This window comes from Clinocottus analis, unplaced genomic scaffold (assembly GCF_023055335.1).
Source record: "Clinocottus analis isolate CAN_PGR_092001 unplaced genomic scaffold, fCliAna1.0.p SCAF_4, whole genome shotgun sequence".
Taxonomy (NCBI): Eukaryota; Metazoa; Chordata; class Actinopteri; order Perciformes; family Cottidae; genus Clinocottus; species Clinocottus analis.
This window is the reverse complement of record NW_027176153.1, coordinates 8028638-8045897: the sequence shown is the minus strand read 5'-3', so window position 1 is coordinate 8045897 and position 17260 is coordinate 8028638. Positions and strand designations below refer to the sequence as shown.

Sequence of the window (17260 nt, the reverse complement as noted above, 5' to 3'; positions counted from 1 at the left end):
ATATGGTTGCGTCTCTACCTCACGCGCAAAGTATTGAGGTAAAATGGGGATAGGTTTTGACAGGGTTTCCTCCCATCCTATGCTAGGTTTTAGAAACACAGTCCTCCTGGATGATACTGGTCTTGACTACAGCTGGTACCCAGGTGTGCTGGTGGGGCCGGCCATTTCTACCGGAGAGTTGCCAGCTATCGTGCAAACAAATGTGGCAATGCACCAGCAAAGGCCTGGAGTGAGGCTGCTAGACGATTTGTAAATGAGGATGTAAAGGAAAGGATATGAAGAGCTTTAAAATGGAACTTAGCAGGTGTTTTATAAGAAGGAAAATGGGGCCTCAAGGACACATGTGTTTTGATGCAAAATGCTGAATTTAAACTTACTTTTATTTGTGTCCAAGAACTCCACAGGGTACCAGACAACCACAGGTCAACACAACAAACTAATAGAATGTGATGGCATTCATACACACCACACGGTGAACATTGTCAAACTTTTTGTCACGTGTCACTTAACGCCTTCGTCGTTATCGTGAAATACGTATTGTCAACCAAGCAATGATTAACGGCCACTTAGTTCGGACAAGAAAAACATGTCTGTGCTTAAAATAACTACGTGAACTTCGTCAAATATGTATGTCAAGAACATAACGGAAAACACATCAAAAGTATTAGTGACGTTACTTTTTTTTTTTTTTTTTTACAAAAACAACACTTTAGGACACCATGCAGTCTCCTGGTTGAGAGTCTAGTCTTTGTTTGACACATCCACCTCCCCGACCACCAGCCAACCCACCATCTGTCTCACATCATAAACTACTGCACTTGTTGTTTAGAGCATATCATAGGTATAGGGATGCATTTACATTGTAAACGGTACAAACTACATGGCAATCAAATGAGATGCAAAAGCAAGAGTGGTGTACTAATTTCCTGCAGATAGATAGATAGATAGATAGATAGATAGATAGATAGATAGATAGATAGATAGATAGATAGATAGATAGATAGATAGATAGATAGATAGATACCACACATAACAAAATGTATTGATAAATTCAATAGTTTTGCTTGCTTTTTGCTTCTTCTGCTTCCTTGGGAATCCCCTCTCACACCATTCTATTGGATCCTAAATACTGAACATTGTTGTTGAATACTTGGGATTCGAAATTGGTGCGGCCGGGATGGACCTCGAAGAAGAGATGGGTATGTAAAAAAAGAAACCGCTCCTAACATACCTTACACCACAGGAAAGTTTGGCAGGAGGCGAGGGAATTAGACCCAAAATCTGCGTGAATCTTGTGCAGCACATGCCATACTTTTCAACATTGTCACAATCTTATACAGTTTGTAGGAGTATGAGTAACAGTTTCTCAAACTTCATGAAAAACTTAGCATATGGTCACACAATGATCAAATTAATATAAACACAATCAGGCTGGTGTCGAAAGACTAGAAATATTTACATCAAAAAGTAACAATCCTGCTCTCACGTGATGCTTTTTCAAAGTTGTGGAAGACGACGCCCATGCTCCTGAGCTGCCAAACCCATTCATTCTTTTTCATCTTCCTCTCCTTAACCATCGTCAGCCGTGCGTCCTCTCAGTGGGCGACGGGACACCTGTGATGGATCACACAGCTCCCTTGAAACTGTTCCCTGTTTGCTAAAAATAAATAACTCCGGGCTACAAGGAGTGTGCGATGGAAAATGGATATCAGGCCTTGATATAAACACATGCATATTGGGGCAGGGAAGAAGGGAGGGCGGGCCGCACTCACAATGCTTCGTCTTGTCTGGGAAGGCCCCCCGGAGGCTGACTGCGTTTGGAAAAAGGGGAAAGAACACCGGACCCTGTCTGTTTGAACTGCATGCTCAAATGAGGACTTAGCATAAATATTTCCACTCAGAGAAATGGGAGAATGTTATCACATGTGGAGCTTTATATATATATATATATATATATATATATATATATATATATATATATATATATATATATATATATATATATATATATATATATATACACACACACACAATTATGGCACACACGCTTAAAAAGTAGGTTCACACTGCATCACATGACACACAAATAAAGAGGATCCACTGCATTAACTATTTGAGTGAAGCTCATGTTCCATAAAACCGCGCTGTGGACGTGACATTTTCACTGTCATACAAGATAGAAATGATTCATATAAAAAATGTCAGAATTATAAACGATTACACTCTCACTGTTATCTTGAAAACTGCTTTGTTTTACAAATCTAAATCTTGTCTTATGATTAATGAATTACAACTTTTTAAAGTGAGTATCTTTCATCAATATTTAGGAACTTGATACATTTTACATCACTGAAAACCATGTCCTCCAATGTGACATCTTATCTTGATGTTGAATCAGGGACAGTTTCACCCAAATGTTTAAAATATGATTTGAATTTGCAAGTTGAGGGAGAGAAATGACTAAAAGGGAAAGGAAGTATAGAGATAAATAACTAATAAAGGAACTTAACTAAGGTCCATGCAGAATGGAGAAGATCTTAAGAGAACAATGCAGAAGGTAAATAGAGTTGAAACGTTTTCTTGAAAAATGCAGCCATCGAAAAACATACAAAAATAAACTGATTCCACACAGTTGTTATTATGAATCATTTTTAGCTGACCTGCAGAGGCTCAGGAAGACTTTCATAAACACATTGATTGACTAGGTGATGGAACGACCATCATTGTTGAAAGCATGGCTTGCACTAGTTTTGTTTATTAAGAAGCTCATCCTTTTATAATGAGTTGTGATTGTCTTTCTATGATGTATTGATTGCTTATGAACTGTTTTTGAATAATTATGTTACAATGAACATACATCTGTTCAAATACTGTAGTAAGAAGGTAAACAGGGCCTTGAGAACAAGGGAAAGTATTCAATAAAGTCTATAAAAGGACTACAGGTAAAAAATAATTTATTACAGGCTTTTATAGTTTTGTATTGAGTCATTTTCATTCAGCCTTTTTTTAAATGGGCACACAATAGTAAACGCAGTAGATTTCATGTCAGCTTGGTTTTACTTTGTGAAGCCTCAGGCTATAAAGTAGCACATAGTGTTACTGTATTTCTAGTGTTGAGAGTTTGACGAGGTGGAGTGTAACATGTGACTAGTTGCCTCTGTCGCCCCCTGCAGGCTGGTAGCAGAGTGGAGGATGTCCAGAGGAGTGGAAGAGCAGACGCAGGCTTTCTTTGAAGGCTTTAACGAGGCAAAGAGCTCGAGGTATGCATTATCATTTATATGTGCTATGGTAAAGAGACCGGTCTGATATATGCACTTCTTGTGCTGTACCTTGAATTTGTTTTGCAGAAGGATCTGATTTAAAAAGCTGATTTAAAATATGTGTAAAATAAAAAAGTAATCATTCAATATGAATAAACGTGTTTCCTGTTACAGGTGATGCTGTGTGGTATGCAGGAGATCGACCTTGCAGACTGGCAAAGGAGCACCATCTACAGACACTACGCGAGGAGCAGCAAACAGATCCTCTGGTTCCGGCAGGTCGGCGTGCGTCTGCAGCCGTCAGCTGTTTGACCTCTGACATTAACGAACAGAAACATTGAGGCTCTACACTGTTGAAAATGTAATAATTATCTTTGTAATGAATAAAACACTGTGGCTGCCAGAACTTCATTGTAAAAACTAAAGAGACACCACGTTATGTTTTTTTGGCAAATGTAAATTTCCCAGTTGAGAACTGTTTTTGTTTTTTTTTACGGTTAAATTGATGCACTGCTTTAGCATGAGGCCAACACAGAGAAACATTTACTGCCTTCTAGTGTTAAACTGAGCGAAGAAACCAGCACTCTGGAGTATCATTTTGTAAGTCATCTTTATAGATAATAAAAATGTATACGTATCAGGTCGAAAGCAGTAAGGCTTGACCCACATGTGTAATTTCTGTCGTCTTGCATTCTAAACACGCAGATGCCTCCACTAACAGCGATCAAGACTATCACCATGTTTGATATAACCGGAGTATCTATTCAATTCAATAGATTTTCAAAAGATTTTGTTTGTGTTTTTTCAAATTCAATGATTTTTAAAACCTTTTTAATACCTCTAAAAGCATTAACACCCTTGTTGTTGGAAAGAAAATAGAAAAAAAACTAGAATACAGTATGCTGTTGATTTTTTTTTGCAGTTGAATAACTTAAATACTCAATACAATAGCTAATACAACCGCGTTTTCATTACCAAAAATTACTACTACGGAGAACCAGTCCAATGGGAAACACTTGAACCCCTGCCTGCCTGCATTTACCATCAAATAAACCTAGGAGTGCACTATATGGACCACTAGACCATGTGCAAAGACACAAGTGCAAAAAGGGGTTGGGTTCAGACTTGACTGAAGACAAATGGGACAGAATCTCATACAGTGTCTCATTCAATCTGATATTTGCTGCGGGCTGAACAATATCAATAACTTCCTATAACACTGACACACTTGCAAAGTGGTCCTCACAATAATAACTAAAAAAGCCTCAGCCTGTGTTGTGTTTTGTCGACTGGGATCTTACCAAGCATGATGAGCCTTGGGGTGTCCACAAGTGTGTGGCAGGGAATGTGATCAGCAATTCTATAAGTTCAAATGCCGGGCATGGAGGACAACATAAGGTCGATGTCAAACACAATATTTCTGATTGATTAAAGTTGTAAATCTGTCAGATGAGACCCGAACACGACAGGAAGGCTAAACTAGCAACAATGTATCAACAACTTTGTCATGTAGCTCAAAAACACACAACATGTTGTGCTGTGTAAAAGTCTGACCTGGGTCTGACCTTCTGGTTCTCCTTGGCGTGCGTTGGCTTCAGTGGTGCTCGGTGACGTTACCCGTGTCACGTGGTGTCGCTCGGTGGCCAGCAAGAGAGAAAAGACTCAAAACTTCTCCAAACGAAGCGAGCCTTAGCTAACGAGCACCAACACACACGCGCGCACACGCGTACACACACGCACGCATACACACACACAAACACACACAGCCGATTCCAATTAATTTAAAGACAAGTTACACTAAACTAATGCCATTTATTAACAATATGAAGCCAAATGATTTATACCAAAATTCAACGAGCAAATACTATGTTTTGGTCATATTACATATTATTATTAACTAACGTTAGCTTACTGGTGCAGGAAGGTGTCTTCCTACTTCCTCTTTATGAAGTCACGTAACGTTACGCGGTAACTTTACCTGAGGAGACTGAGCTGTTTGTAATTAAAGTACAGTTGCAAAATGCTGGCAAAAAAAGGAAACATGAAGGAATAATAATGAGCTTCGTTACCTTGCTGTTGCTGAAGTTGAAGTGGTCACAAATGTTGTAGCTCTTGCTCCACAATTGTGTCGAGAGAAGCAGGTGTTCATCGGCACACGACGTTATAGCCTACTGTCATCTTTGTGTAACGCAACGGAGGTATAGCAATGATGATTCCCCCTTTGTCTGCGTGAAAGCTAAAGCTAACATCTGTGTTGAAAATTATGTTTAAACTGTTCATGGCAGATTGCTGAAAAGGGAAAAACTGCTCAAAATGACTGTATTGTGATTCACAGCAACATTTATTTACACAGTATGATTCACCCGGGAATGAATTTTGACCATGATGCTTTGCAGATCTTCAGCAACATGCTGTATACAAGTTCTACAGTAATGTGGCCAGTACACAGTAATATTACTGTGAAAACTACAGAAACTTGTTTCAATGATAGTCTTTATGGTAATCTGGGCTAAATAAAAATGTAACAGTGGTCGTTAGGAAAGTGTTTGACCTCAATAATCTCAATCATGTTGCTGTCTTTAACACGTTGAAGACAGACAGGGCAACTGCAACTAGCAACTTCACATTAAAGACACTTTGTCTTAGATAGAAAAGCTGTTTAAAATGTGTTATGTTTCTGGTTAAAATCAGTTTGAGGCAGGAGAGCCTGTTAGAAAACTCATTGTCACATGAGGTGGTTTGATCTTTTCAGAATAATTATCTTCATGCTGCAATATTCAATATTGGGACATACATTATTATATTGTTCTGGCATACTATAATATAGGTCAGAATGGGAACACAGGATAAAACCTCCATTAGACTGAACTGGTCCGTCTGTGCATTTAAGTCCATCGCGTTTTTCTTGAGTCGGACAGCGTCAGTGTTTCAGATTTTTAGTGTTTCAGTGTTTCAGAAAATTAAAAAAATTAAAAAATCATCACAAACGAAGCTCTAGCGTAAATTCAGTCGGAAGACCAAACTCTTGAAAGCCATTTATTTCTCATGCATCTGCCATCACGTCTCACGCATGCGCACTCATGCGCTGTCATTGTTCGGGGCGTCAATCATGACAGCAGCTGTAGATCAGCTGGTCTCCTCTGACCAATAAGCAGAACAAAACAATGACATCGTTAGCCAATCATCCACATGCTGTGATTATTACAATGAGAGCATCATTGTCTACAATATTGCACGATAACAAAGTCTATTTCATTTACCAGCTGTTTGTCTTTCAGTGTTCAACAGATGTGTTCTGTTGTGAGACACTTTGTCCAACAACACGTTTACAACAAGGAACATGTCATCAACATGGAGACACAAAGGTTTCTGTTCCCTGAAAAGCCGTATAGCATGTTGATTGAAAAAAGAAAAATAACGAGAATAAAGTTGTAATATTACAATAATGTAATCATAATTTAATGAGAGTATTGTGATCATATTTTCAGAAAACCAATCTATCTTTGCTATAATGTCTGCTATGCATGAAGCTATAGCTCTGCATTGTAACCTTCAGACTCACGATGAGCTGCAGTGCAGCAGGAGAGGAAACGGACCAGCTTCACATTGACAAGGGAATTTATTGGCATGAGAATCACACGTTTACATGGCAGAGGCAAAACAATAAGTAAGAATCGATCAGAGTTTTGTGTTAACATTGTAAAACTAAACTATTACGTCGTCGTATTACATACATGACACACACACATAAAGTTTGCTCTCTGAATTTAACCCATACCAATTATGATGAATAAAAATAGGTAGGCTTGAGTTTGACTTAAAAATACAAACATTATACATGGTGATCTCAAATATATATAAAGATAACTTAAGATAAGAATAGAACAGTTTTGACGTTAATGTTAAAAATATGAATACAAAGAAGAAAGAAATGTATAAACACAGCAGATAATTAAAGCTCTCTCTCTCTCTCTCTCTCTCTCTCTCTCTCTCTCTCTCTCTCTCCCTCTCTCTCTCTCTCTCTCTCTCTCTCTCTCTCTCTCTCACAATAGACGTTGCAGAGACGGGTTGTGTAATGTTTACAACAATAGCTGTACTATATAGCAGCAGATCACTCACAAATACAATTAAAATAACTCTAGTATTAATCAAATGAAAATATATATTTGATATGAGAAACATAATTAATATGTCTCTCTTTCTGTATTGCGCAATCGCACGCAAGCACGCAACCCGTCAGTAATTGCCATGGAAACCGGACCGAGGCTACTTGAGGGCCGCGGCGGTTCTGGATCTTCCCTTTACACTTTGGACTTTGACACGAGCAGCTGACAGCCTCCTGTGAACCCAAAACTGTAAAGAAAACTTTGAGAGAGACTTTGAGAGAAACAAAACTTGTTGGCGAACAGAACTCTACTATCGAGAGCGACAGGACCCTGAAGGACTTCAGAGACATCGAGAGAGAGACAGAGCCCTGCTGAAGCGACCAGGCTGTGAGCTGGACGAGAGCTGTGCAGGTAAGACCACTTTTACATCAAATAATACTTTTTCTACTGTCAATGTATCTCGTTATATTTGTAAAAGTGTTCTCTGTTTTGAAATCAATGATTTCTAGGTTAAAAGTCTCAATGTCAAAAAGTTTTAAGGTTAAAAAGTCACTGAATTTTGTCGAGCCTGTAAAATATTATATAATCGACAGAATTTCTTAAAAATTGCAGGAAATGTGTGGAGTGGGGTAACAATTATTATAAATGTTCGAAAACCCAGTTAATTTGTGTTTAAGGTATCAAAACGTCGAAGTTTAACATGAAATTGTCAAAAACAAAATGGCGCCTGAGCCATTTTTATGGAATTCTTAATACGTACGTTCGGCACGTGACCTGCAGGTGACTCTGAGTTGGTTTGTTTTGACTGTGGAAACGTGACTTATTGAGTAATAATTTAATGAGTAATAAACGAAAGAGGTGACTGTGGTCATGTTGGATTAATATCGCTATGTTTCACTGTGCGTCATGACGCTGTGCGCAATGTAAATTAAACACCTTCACGCCGTTTATTGCAAACCATTGATCGTTTTGTTCACACACTGAAGTCTTTTTTTTTAACAAAATGTAATAACAACAATATTAACCATTAAGTGTCAACATGCATTATTTGCTTCTGATTCCCTCATCTGTTTAAACTAACAGAGGAAGAACTGCACTGTGTTTGATATTACTGTTAAATGTTTAAAGGCTCAGACTCTTGTGTTGTCTGTTGTTGTGATGAATATTCTGCATTTTCAACTTTAATTATTGCTCAATGTAATCCAGAAATATTTAATTTCATGTGAAATCCTTACGTTTGAACCTTTCCCTCTCAGCTGGTGTGAACTACATCATGCAGCATCCTGGAAGAAGCCCCATCAGGATCGCCGAAGGCGACGCAGGTAATGAAGATAGGTTGGAGATTGCATTTATGAACGGTAATTTTGTGATTGGTTTTTGGGAAGACGGGGTGTTCATTCCAGACGACGACGAGTTCAACGAAGAAGAGTACAACGAAGAAGAGTACAACGAAGAAGAGGAAAACGAGGAAGAGGAAGACGAGGAAGAGGAAGATGAGGAAGAGGATGACGAAGAAGAAGACTGGGAGAGCGAAGATTCCGGATACAGCTCCATAGGTGAAGAAGAGGAAGAAGAGGAAGAAGAGGCAGTAGAGGCAGTAGAGGAAGAAGAGGATGAAGAGCCAGTAGAAGAGGAAGAAGATGAAGAGGACGAAGAGGCAATAGAAGAGGAAGAAGATGAAGAGTACGAAGAGGCAGTAGAAGAGGAAGAAGAGGACGAAGAGGCAGTAGAAGAGGAAGAAGAGGACGAAGAGGCAGTAGAAGAGGAAGAAGATGAAGAAGTGGTGGAAGAAGAAGAAGAAGAAGAAGAAGAAGAAGAAGAAGAAGAAGAAGAAGAAGAAGAAGAAGAAAAAGAAGAAGAAGAAGAAGACCCTCTCCGACCCTCCGCCAAGAGGAAAAGAGAAGAGGACGACGAAGAGTCTGCACCCTCCTCGTCGGGCCTTGGATCCTCCGCCAAGAGGACCAGAGAAGAGGACTACGGAGATTCTGACCTCGGATCCTTCAGAAGATACTGGCAGTGGGATGAGGACGACGACTCGGACTGAGACCGACAGCCTGTTTGCTGCAGGATTGTAAAACCTTTATGTCTGGCAGGACTGATGAAGCACCAGACAGCCTTTCCTCAACCTCTGGCGGGGTTGGCAATAGGTAGCACTCTGCAGCAGAGGTTTTGGTCCTGAAGAAGCTCCGCCCCCAGTTGTGTACTTTGGAGTTTGGAATTGGGAATTTGGAAAAGTCGAGATTCCCAGGAACATCATTTTACTCTCTCTGTTTATTTGTATAGTTAGGTGAAGCTGAACCAGACAGATGTGCGGTAAAAACTACTAACGTTAAGAAAAGTTTCCAAGTCTCTTTTACGCAGGTATCGATGGCCGTGATACAGGAAGCAGCATCCAGCGTCTCCTTGAAGACGGAGCAGAGAAGGATGGAGGACGACAGGACCAGATGAAGAGCGGCGGTCGCCTTTCTTCCAGTGGGCCGAGTAAGTAATCCCTCTCCAGGAGTTTAGAAATATCAGTAATATGATTCCATCTTTGGAGGTCATTTAACACAACAATGTAAAGGTTTTGTAGTTGAGTTCAAAAGTATTCATCTCTTGTGTTTGTGTCTCACAGGGCAGGACTCCTCAGGTCTCACTCTCGGGGCAGCTGAGGGTGGAGGTCAACTAACCCGTCATCCCGGGACGCCCCAGACCCACAGCAGAGCTTTGAACCCTCTCAGCACCCCAAAGAGTCAGAGACCAAGTGAGTACGGTCCTCCTGCCCGTCCACCCCGACGCCACCAGCCGAGAGGACGAGGACCGTCCCGTCCCCACCAGCACAGAGGACGTAGTTTGTCTCCACCTGCTTCTTCTGTGCTGGTGGGTTCAGGAAGCTCCTCACACACACAGGAAGCTGTCAACAGATGTTTCATCTGCTCAGAAAGCAAGAAGGAGACTGACGGTTCAGGCTGAACGAGAAATAACCATTCTGAAGGTTTTTAAGTATTTCATTTGTCCCATAGAATACAGTATTTTTATGTAACCTGTATGTACAGAATTTATACAGTTTATTTACTGAATGTCTTTCTAGATATGTCTTTATATTAGAAACAATATCATAATATTTCTTATATAATTAAATGTACGACAAAATGTATGTATATTTAATATATTTTTGATTTCCATTTGACTCGAAGGCATTACTGTTACTGCTGTTAAGTATTGATATTTGTAATAGTATATGTTGATATAAATAAAATGGAGGAACAGCCAGCAATGTGCAGTATAATTCTTCCCAATTGTTTTCAAATGAACTCATAAACAATTGTAATCTTTACTGATCGTGTACCAGAACAGAAGGTGATGATACATACATGTAGGTGCAAGTGAACAAGATGTGACCTTAATTTATAAGGTGGAAACCATGTGGGAACTTAATTATTTAATCCTTTCCATAACACTGCTGTAGCTTGTTTATAAATAAACATCTAGAACTTACCAACACTAGGCATAATAAAATAAAGAAATAGAAAATAACTAAAAGGTACATTTGTGTTTTTTACTTTGCAACAAACAGAAGTCCGGCCTAAAGAGTATTGTCAGGTACATACTGTCGACCGAAATAGATCAATGAAACATTTGAGAGTCATTGCAAGATATCAATCAACATCAATTAAATTATGAGATGAACGTTTCTGTGAATGTGAGACTCAGTCAATATTCTGTAAGTATTACAGACATTCCGCTGTCGCCCCCTGCTGGTCACGCCTGAGGTTGCGCAACATGCTTTGGTTCATTTTAGGTAACATGTATGTGTTAATAAAGAGGGCTGGCTCACATTACTTTGACATGTGGTCAGTTACTGAATGCACATTACATGAAGATTTATGAAATGAGTAATGTCCAGATGTTAAAAGGGTTAAAAGGCCTCATTATCAGTTTGTTTTCTCTTATGATATTTTGTGCAGTAAGCCACCATGACCACTAATAAGAATGATAATACGAATGTTTGTCAAAGTATTGTGAGATCACTGTATTGCCTATAAACTACAAATGAATTCTACACATGGGAAAAACTATTTCTCTGCACACAACATGTGTGTTGTTGTGCAGTAGCTCAGTTGATGTGAGTGGCAGTGAAGAGTGATGAGTGCAGTGTGCACAGAAGATGAAGTCGTGCACATGTAGTCTCGTCTGTGAAATATTGCACATCAGTGTTTTGATGAACAAAAGAAAGAGCCACAGACACACCTTGGCATTGTGGGGGTTCTAATTGTAGAACAAGAAGCATTTTACAAAAATTTTCTCTGTTTCTGTGGAAACCAGGCAACAGGTCAGAGGTCAGGGGTCAACCGTAAAACATCAGGTGTACAGTCCGATGCAAAAATGGAGAGAAACTAAGTCCTTAGTTAGACGTACAGTGTCACACAGATCAGACGGAGAGATCTGTGTGACACATGCAGAGCAGGTTGTACACGGGCCAGTTAACACCTGGAAAATATCCACATTAGTCAACAACCTGGATGAAGTGAGCTTCTCCATCGTTCTGATATCTCCTGCACCAGGTTCCCACCTCAGCAAATGGTGCACTTTAGAAGCACTTTTAAGAGGTTAGGAAAAGAACGGAGGAAAAATAAATTGCAAGTGACAGTAAATGGACCTGTACACATTCATCATGGAAGTCAGACTGTTAAACATACATAGATGTTCAATGCGCTTTATTGCACTGATGCAAATTACATGCAAACAAGGTTGCACAAGTCATATTAATGTAAACTAACAGCAGCTATTAGTTATGTACAGATGAGCCCACAACGCTTCAAATGCTGTGATTGATACAACGAGAGCATCATTATCCACAATATTGCACGATAACAAAGTCTATTTCGTTTACCTGGAGGTAGTCTTTTAGTGTTCAACAGATGTGTTCTGTTGTGAGACACTTTGTTCAACAACACGTTTACAACAAGGAACACATGTCATCAACATGGAGACACAAAGGTTTATGTTCCCAAAGAAATCCCAGCATTTTGATTGAAAAAAGAAACATTACGAGAATAAAGTTGTAATATTACAATAATGTAATTATAATTTAATGAGAGTATTGTGATAATATTTTCAGAAAACCAATCTATCTTTGCTATAATGTCTGCTATGCATGAAGCTATAGCTCTGCATTGTAACCTTCAGACTCACGATGAGCTGCAGTGCAGCAGGAGAGGAAACGGACCCGCTTCACATCGACAAGGGAATTAAGGGAAGTAAGGATCTATCAGAATGTTGTGTTAACATTGTAAAACTAAACTATTACGTCGTCATATGACAGACATGAAATAGTTTGCTCTCTGCATTTAACCCATCCATAGCCATTAGGAGCAGTGATTGTAGTAAGATTAATGAATGCAAATAAGTAGGCTTAAGTTTAACTTTAAATACGTGTTGCAGAGACGGGTTGTGTAATGTTTACAACAATAGCTGACAAATACAATTAAAATAACTCTAGTATTAATCAAATGAAAAGACATATTTGATATGAGAAACATAATTAATATGTCTCTCTTTCTGTATTGCGCAATCGCACGCAAGCACGCAACCCGTCAGTAATTGCCATGGAAACCGGACCGAGGCTACTTGAGGGCCGCGGCGGTTCTGGATCTTCCCTTTACACTTTGGACTTTGACACGAGCAGCTGACAGCCTCCTGTGAACCCAAAACTGTAAAGAAAACTTTGAGAGAGACTTTGAGAGAAACAAAACTTGTTGGCGAACAGAACTCTACTATCGAGAGCGACAGGACCCTGAAGGACTTCAGAGACATCGAGAGAGAGACAGAGCCCTGCTGAAGCGACCAGGCTGTGAGCTGGACGAGAGCTGTGCAGGTAAGACCACTTTTACATCAAATAATACTTTTTCTACTGTCAATGTATCCCGTTATATTTTTAAAAGTGTTCTCTGTTTTGAAATCAATGATTTCTAGGTTAAAAGTCTCAATGTCAAAAAGTTTTAAGGTTAAAAAGTCACTGAATATTGTCGAGCCTGTAAAATAATATATAATCGACAGAACTTCTTAAAAATTGCAGGAAATGTGTGGAGTGGGGTAACAATTATTATAGATGTTCAAAAACCCAGTTAATTTGTGTTTAAGGTATCAAAACGTCGAAGTTTAACATTAAAATATCAAAAACAAAATGGCGCCTGAGCCATTTTTATGGAATTCTTAATACGTACGTTCGGCACGTGACCTGCAGGTGACTCTGAGTTGGTTTGTTTTGACTGTGGAAACGTGACTTATTGAGTAATAATTTAATGAGTAATAAACGAAAGAGGTGACTGTGGTCATGTTGGATTAATATCGCTATGTTTCACTGTGCGTCATGACGCTGTGCGCAATGTAAATTAAACACCTTCACGCCGTTTATTGCAAACCATTGATCGTTTTGTTCACACACTGAAGTCTTTTTTTTTAACAAAATGTAATAACAACAATATTAACCATTAAGTGTCAACATGCATTATTTGCTTCTGATTCCCTCATCTGTTTAAACTAACAGAGGAAGAACTGCACTGTGTTTGATAACTGTTAAATGTTTAAAGGCTCAGACTCTTGTGTTGTCTGTTGTTGTGATGAATATTCTGCATTTTCAACTTTGATTATTGCTCAATGTAATCCAGAAATATTTAATTTCATGTGAAATCCTTACGTTTGAACCTTTCCCTCTCAGCTGGTGTGAACTACATCATGCAGCATCCTGGAAGAAGCCCCATCAGGATCGCCGAAGGCGACGCAGGTAATGAAGATAGGTTGGAGATTGCATTTATGAACGGTAATTTTGTGATTGGTTTTTGGGAAGACGGGGTGTTCATTCCAGACGACGACGAGTTCAACGAAGAAGAGTACAATGAAGAAGAGTACAACGAAGAAGAGGAAAATGAGGAAGACGAGGAGGAGGACGATGAGGAGGAGGACGACGAAGAAGAAGACTGGGAGAGCGAAGATTCTGGATACAGCTCCTTAGGTGAAGAAGAGGAAGAAGAGGATGAAGAGGCAGTAGAGGAAGAAGAGGACGAAGCGGCAGTAGAAGAGGAAGAAGATGAAGAGGACGAAGAGACAGTAGAGGCAGTAGAGGAAGAAGAGGACGAAGAGCCAGTAGAAGAGGAAGAAGATGAAGAGGACGAAGAGGCAGTAGAAGAGGAAGAAGAGGAAGAAGAGGACGAAGAGGCAGTAGAAGAGGAAGAAGATGAAGAAGTGGTGGAAGAGGAAGAAGAAGAAGAAGAAAAAGAAGAAGAAGAAGAAAAAGAAGAAGAAGAAAAAGAAGAAGAAGAAGAAGAAGAAGAAGAAAAAGAAGAAGAAGAAGAAGAAGAAGACCCTCTCCGACCCTCCGCCAAGAGGAAAAGAGAAGAGGACGACGAAGAGTCTGCACCCTCCTCGTCGGGCCTTGGATCCTCCGCCAAGAGGACCAGAGAAGAGGACTACGGAGATTCTGACCTCGGATCCTTCAGAAGATACTGGCAGTGGGATGAGGACGACGACTCGGACTGAGACCGACAGCCTGTTTGCTGCAGGATTGTAAAACCTTTATGTCTGGCAGGACTGATGAAGCACCAGACAGCCTTTCCTCAACCTATGGCGGGGTTGGTAATAGGTAGCACTCTGCAGCAGAGGTTTTGGTCCTGAAGAAGCTCCGCCCCCAGTTGTGTACTTTGGAGTTTGGAATTGGGAGTTTGGAAAAGTCGAGATTCCCAGGAACATCATTTTACTCTCTCTGTTTATTTGTATAGTTAGGTGAAGCTGAACCAGACAGATGTGCGGTAAAAACTACTAACGTTAAGAAAAGTTTCCAAGTCTCTTTTACGCAGGTATCGATGGCCGTGATACAGGAAGCAGCATCCAGCGTCTCCTTGAAGACGGAACAGAGAAGGATGGAGGACTACAGGACCAGATGAAGAGCGGCGGTCGCCTTTCTTCCAGTGGGCCGAGTAAGTAATCCCTCTCCAGGAGTTTAGAAATATCAGTAATATGATTCCATCTTTGGAGGTCATTTAACACAACAATGTAAAGGTTTTGTAGTTGAGTTCAAAAGTATTCATCTCTTGTGTTTGTGTCTCACAGGGCAGGACTCCTCAGGTCTCACTCTCGGGGCAGCTGAGGGTGGAGGTCAACTAACCCGTCATCCCGGGACGCCCCAGACCCACAGCAGAGCTGGGAACCCTCTCAGCACCCCAAAGAGTCAGAGACCCAGTAAGTACGGTCCTCCTGCCCCTCCACCCCGACGCCACCAGCCGAGAGGACGAGGTCCGTCCCGTCCCCACCAGCACAGAGGACGTAGTTTGTCTCCACCTGCTTCTTCTGTGCTGGTGGGTTCAGGAAGCTCCTCACACACACAGGAAGCTGTCAGCAGATGTTTCATCTGCTCAGAAAGCAAGAAGGAGACTGACGGTTCAGGCTGAACGAGAAATAACCATTCTGAAGGTTTTTAAGTTTTTAATTTGTCACATAGAATACAATATTTTTATGTACTTTATGTACTTTATGTAGTTTATTTACTGAATGTCTTTCTAGATATGTCTTTATATTAGAAACAATATCATAATATTTCTGATATAATTAAATGTACGACAAAATGTATGTATATTTAATATATTTTTGATTTCCATTTGACTCGAAGGCATTACTGTTACTGCTGTTAAGTATTGATATTTGTAATAGTGTATGTTGATATAAATAAAATGGAGGAACAGCCAGCAATGTGCAGTATAATTCTTCCCAATTGTTTTCAAATGAACTCATAAACAATTGTAATCTTTACTGATCGTGTACCAGAACAGAAGGTGATGATACATACATGTAGGTGCAAGTGAACAAGATGTGACCTTAATATATAAGGTGGAAACCATGTGGGAACTTAATTATTTAATCCTGTCCATAATACTGCTGTAGCTTGTTTATAAATAAACATCTAGAACTTACCAACACTAGGCATAATAAAATAAAGAAATAGAAAATAACTAAAAGGTACATTTGTGTTTTCTACTTTGCAACAAACAGAAGTCCGGCCTAAAGAGTATTGTCAGGTACATACTGTCGACCGAAATAGATCAATGAAACATTTGAGAGTCATTGCAAGATATCAATCAACATCAATTAAATTATGAGATGAACGTTTCTGTGAATGTGAGACTCAGTCAATATTCTGTAAGTATTACAGACAGTCCGCTGTCGCCCCCTGCTGGTCACGCCTGAGGTTGCGCAACATGCTTTGGTTCATTTTAGGTAACATGTATGTGTTAATAAAGAGGGCTGGCTCACATTACTTTGACATGTGGTCAGTTACTGAATGCACATTACATGAAGATTTATGAAATGAGTAATGTCCAAATGTTAAAAGGGTTAAAAGGCCTCATTATCAGTTTGTTTTCTCTTATGATATTTTGTGCAGTAAGCCACCATGACCACTAATAAGAATGATAATACGAATGTTTGTCAAAGTGTTGTGAGATCCGTGTATTGCCTATAAACTACAAATGAATTCTACACATGGGAAAAACTATTTCTCTGCACACAACATGTGTGTTGTTGTGCAGTAGCTCAGTTGATGTGAGTGGCAGTGAAGAGTGATGAGTGCAGTGTGCACAGAAGATGAAGTCGTGCACATATAGTCTCGTCTGTGAAATATTGCACATCAGTGTTTTGATGAACAAAAGAAAGAGCCACAGACACACCTTGGCATTGTGGGGGTTCTAATTGTAGAACAAGAAGCATTTTACAAAAATTTTCTCTGTTTCTGTGGAAACCAGGCAACAGGTCAGAGGTCAGGGGTCAACCGTAAAACATCAGGTGTACAGTCTGACGCAAAAATGGAGAGAAACTAAGTCCTTAGTTAGACGTACAGTGTCACACAGATCAGACGGAGAGATC

General features: G+C 39.8%; 1 protein-coding gene across 2 annotated transcripts; it reads left to right on the top strand.

Moving 5' to 3' along the window:
• The first annotated feature begins 7549 nt into the window (after window positions 1–7549).
• On the top strand, window positions 7550–10603 carry LOC137800889 (nucleolin-like). 2 transcript variants are annotated; one of them, XM_068598255.1, is made up of 4 exons: window positions 7550–7777; window positions 8623–8688; window positions 8770–9847; window positions 9981–10603. In XM_068598255.1, exons 2-3 carry the CDS (start codon window positions 8640–8642, stop codon window positions 9408–9410), a joined length of 690 nt encoding a protein of 229 aa, XP_068454356.1. In that variant the 5' UTR covers window positions 7550–7777; window positions 8623–8639; the 3' UTR covers window positions 9411–9847; window positions 9981–10603. The 2 variants fall into 2 exon arrangements, with proteins under 2 accessions (XP_068454356.1, XP_068454355.1); XM_068598254.1 differs by having other exon boundaries at window positions 8623–9847.
• The last annotated feature ends 6657 nt before the right edge of the window (window positions 10604–17260 follow it).

Coding starts and splice junctions, on each gene's coding strand:
- LOC137800889 (XM_068598254.1), top strand. CDS start 8,640: ATGCAGCATCCTGGAAGAAGCCCCATCAGGATCGCCGAAGGCGACGCA.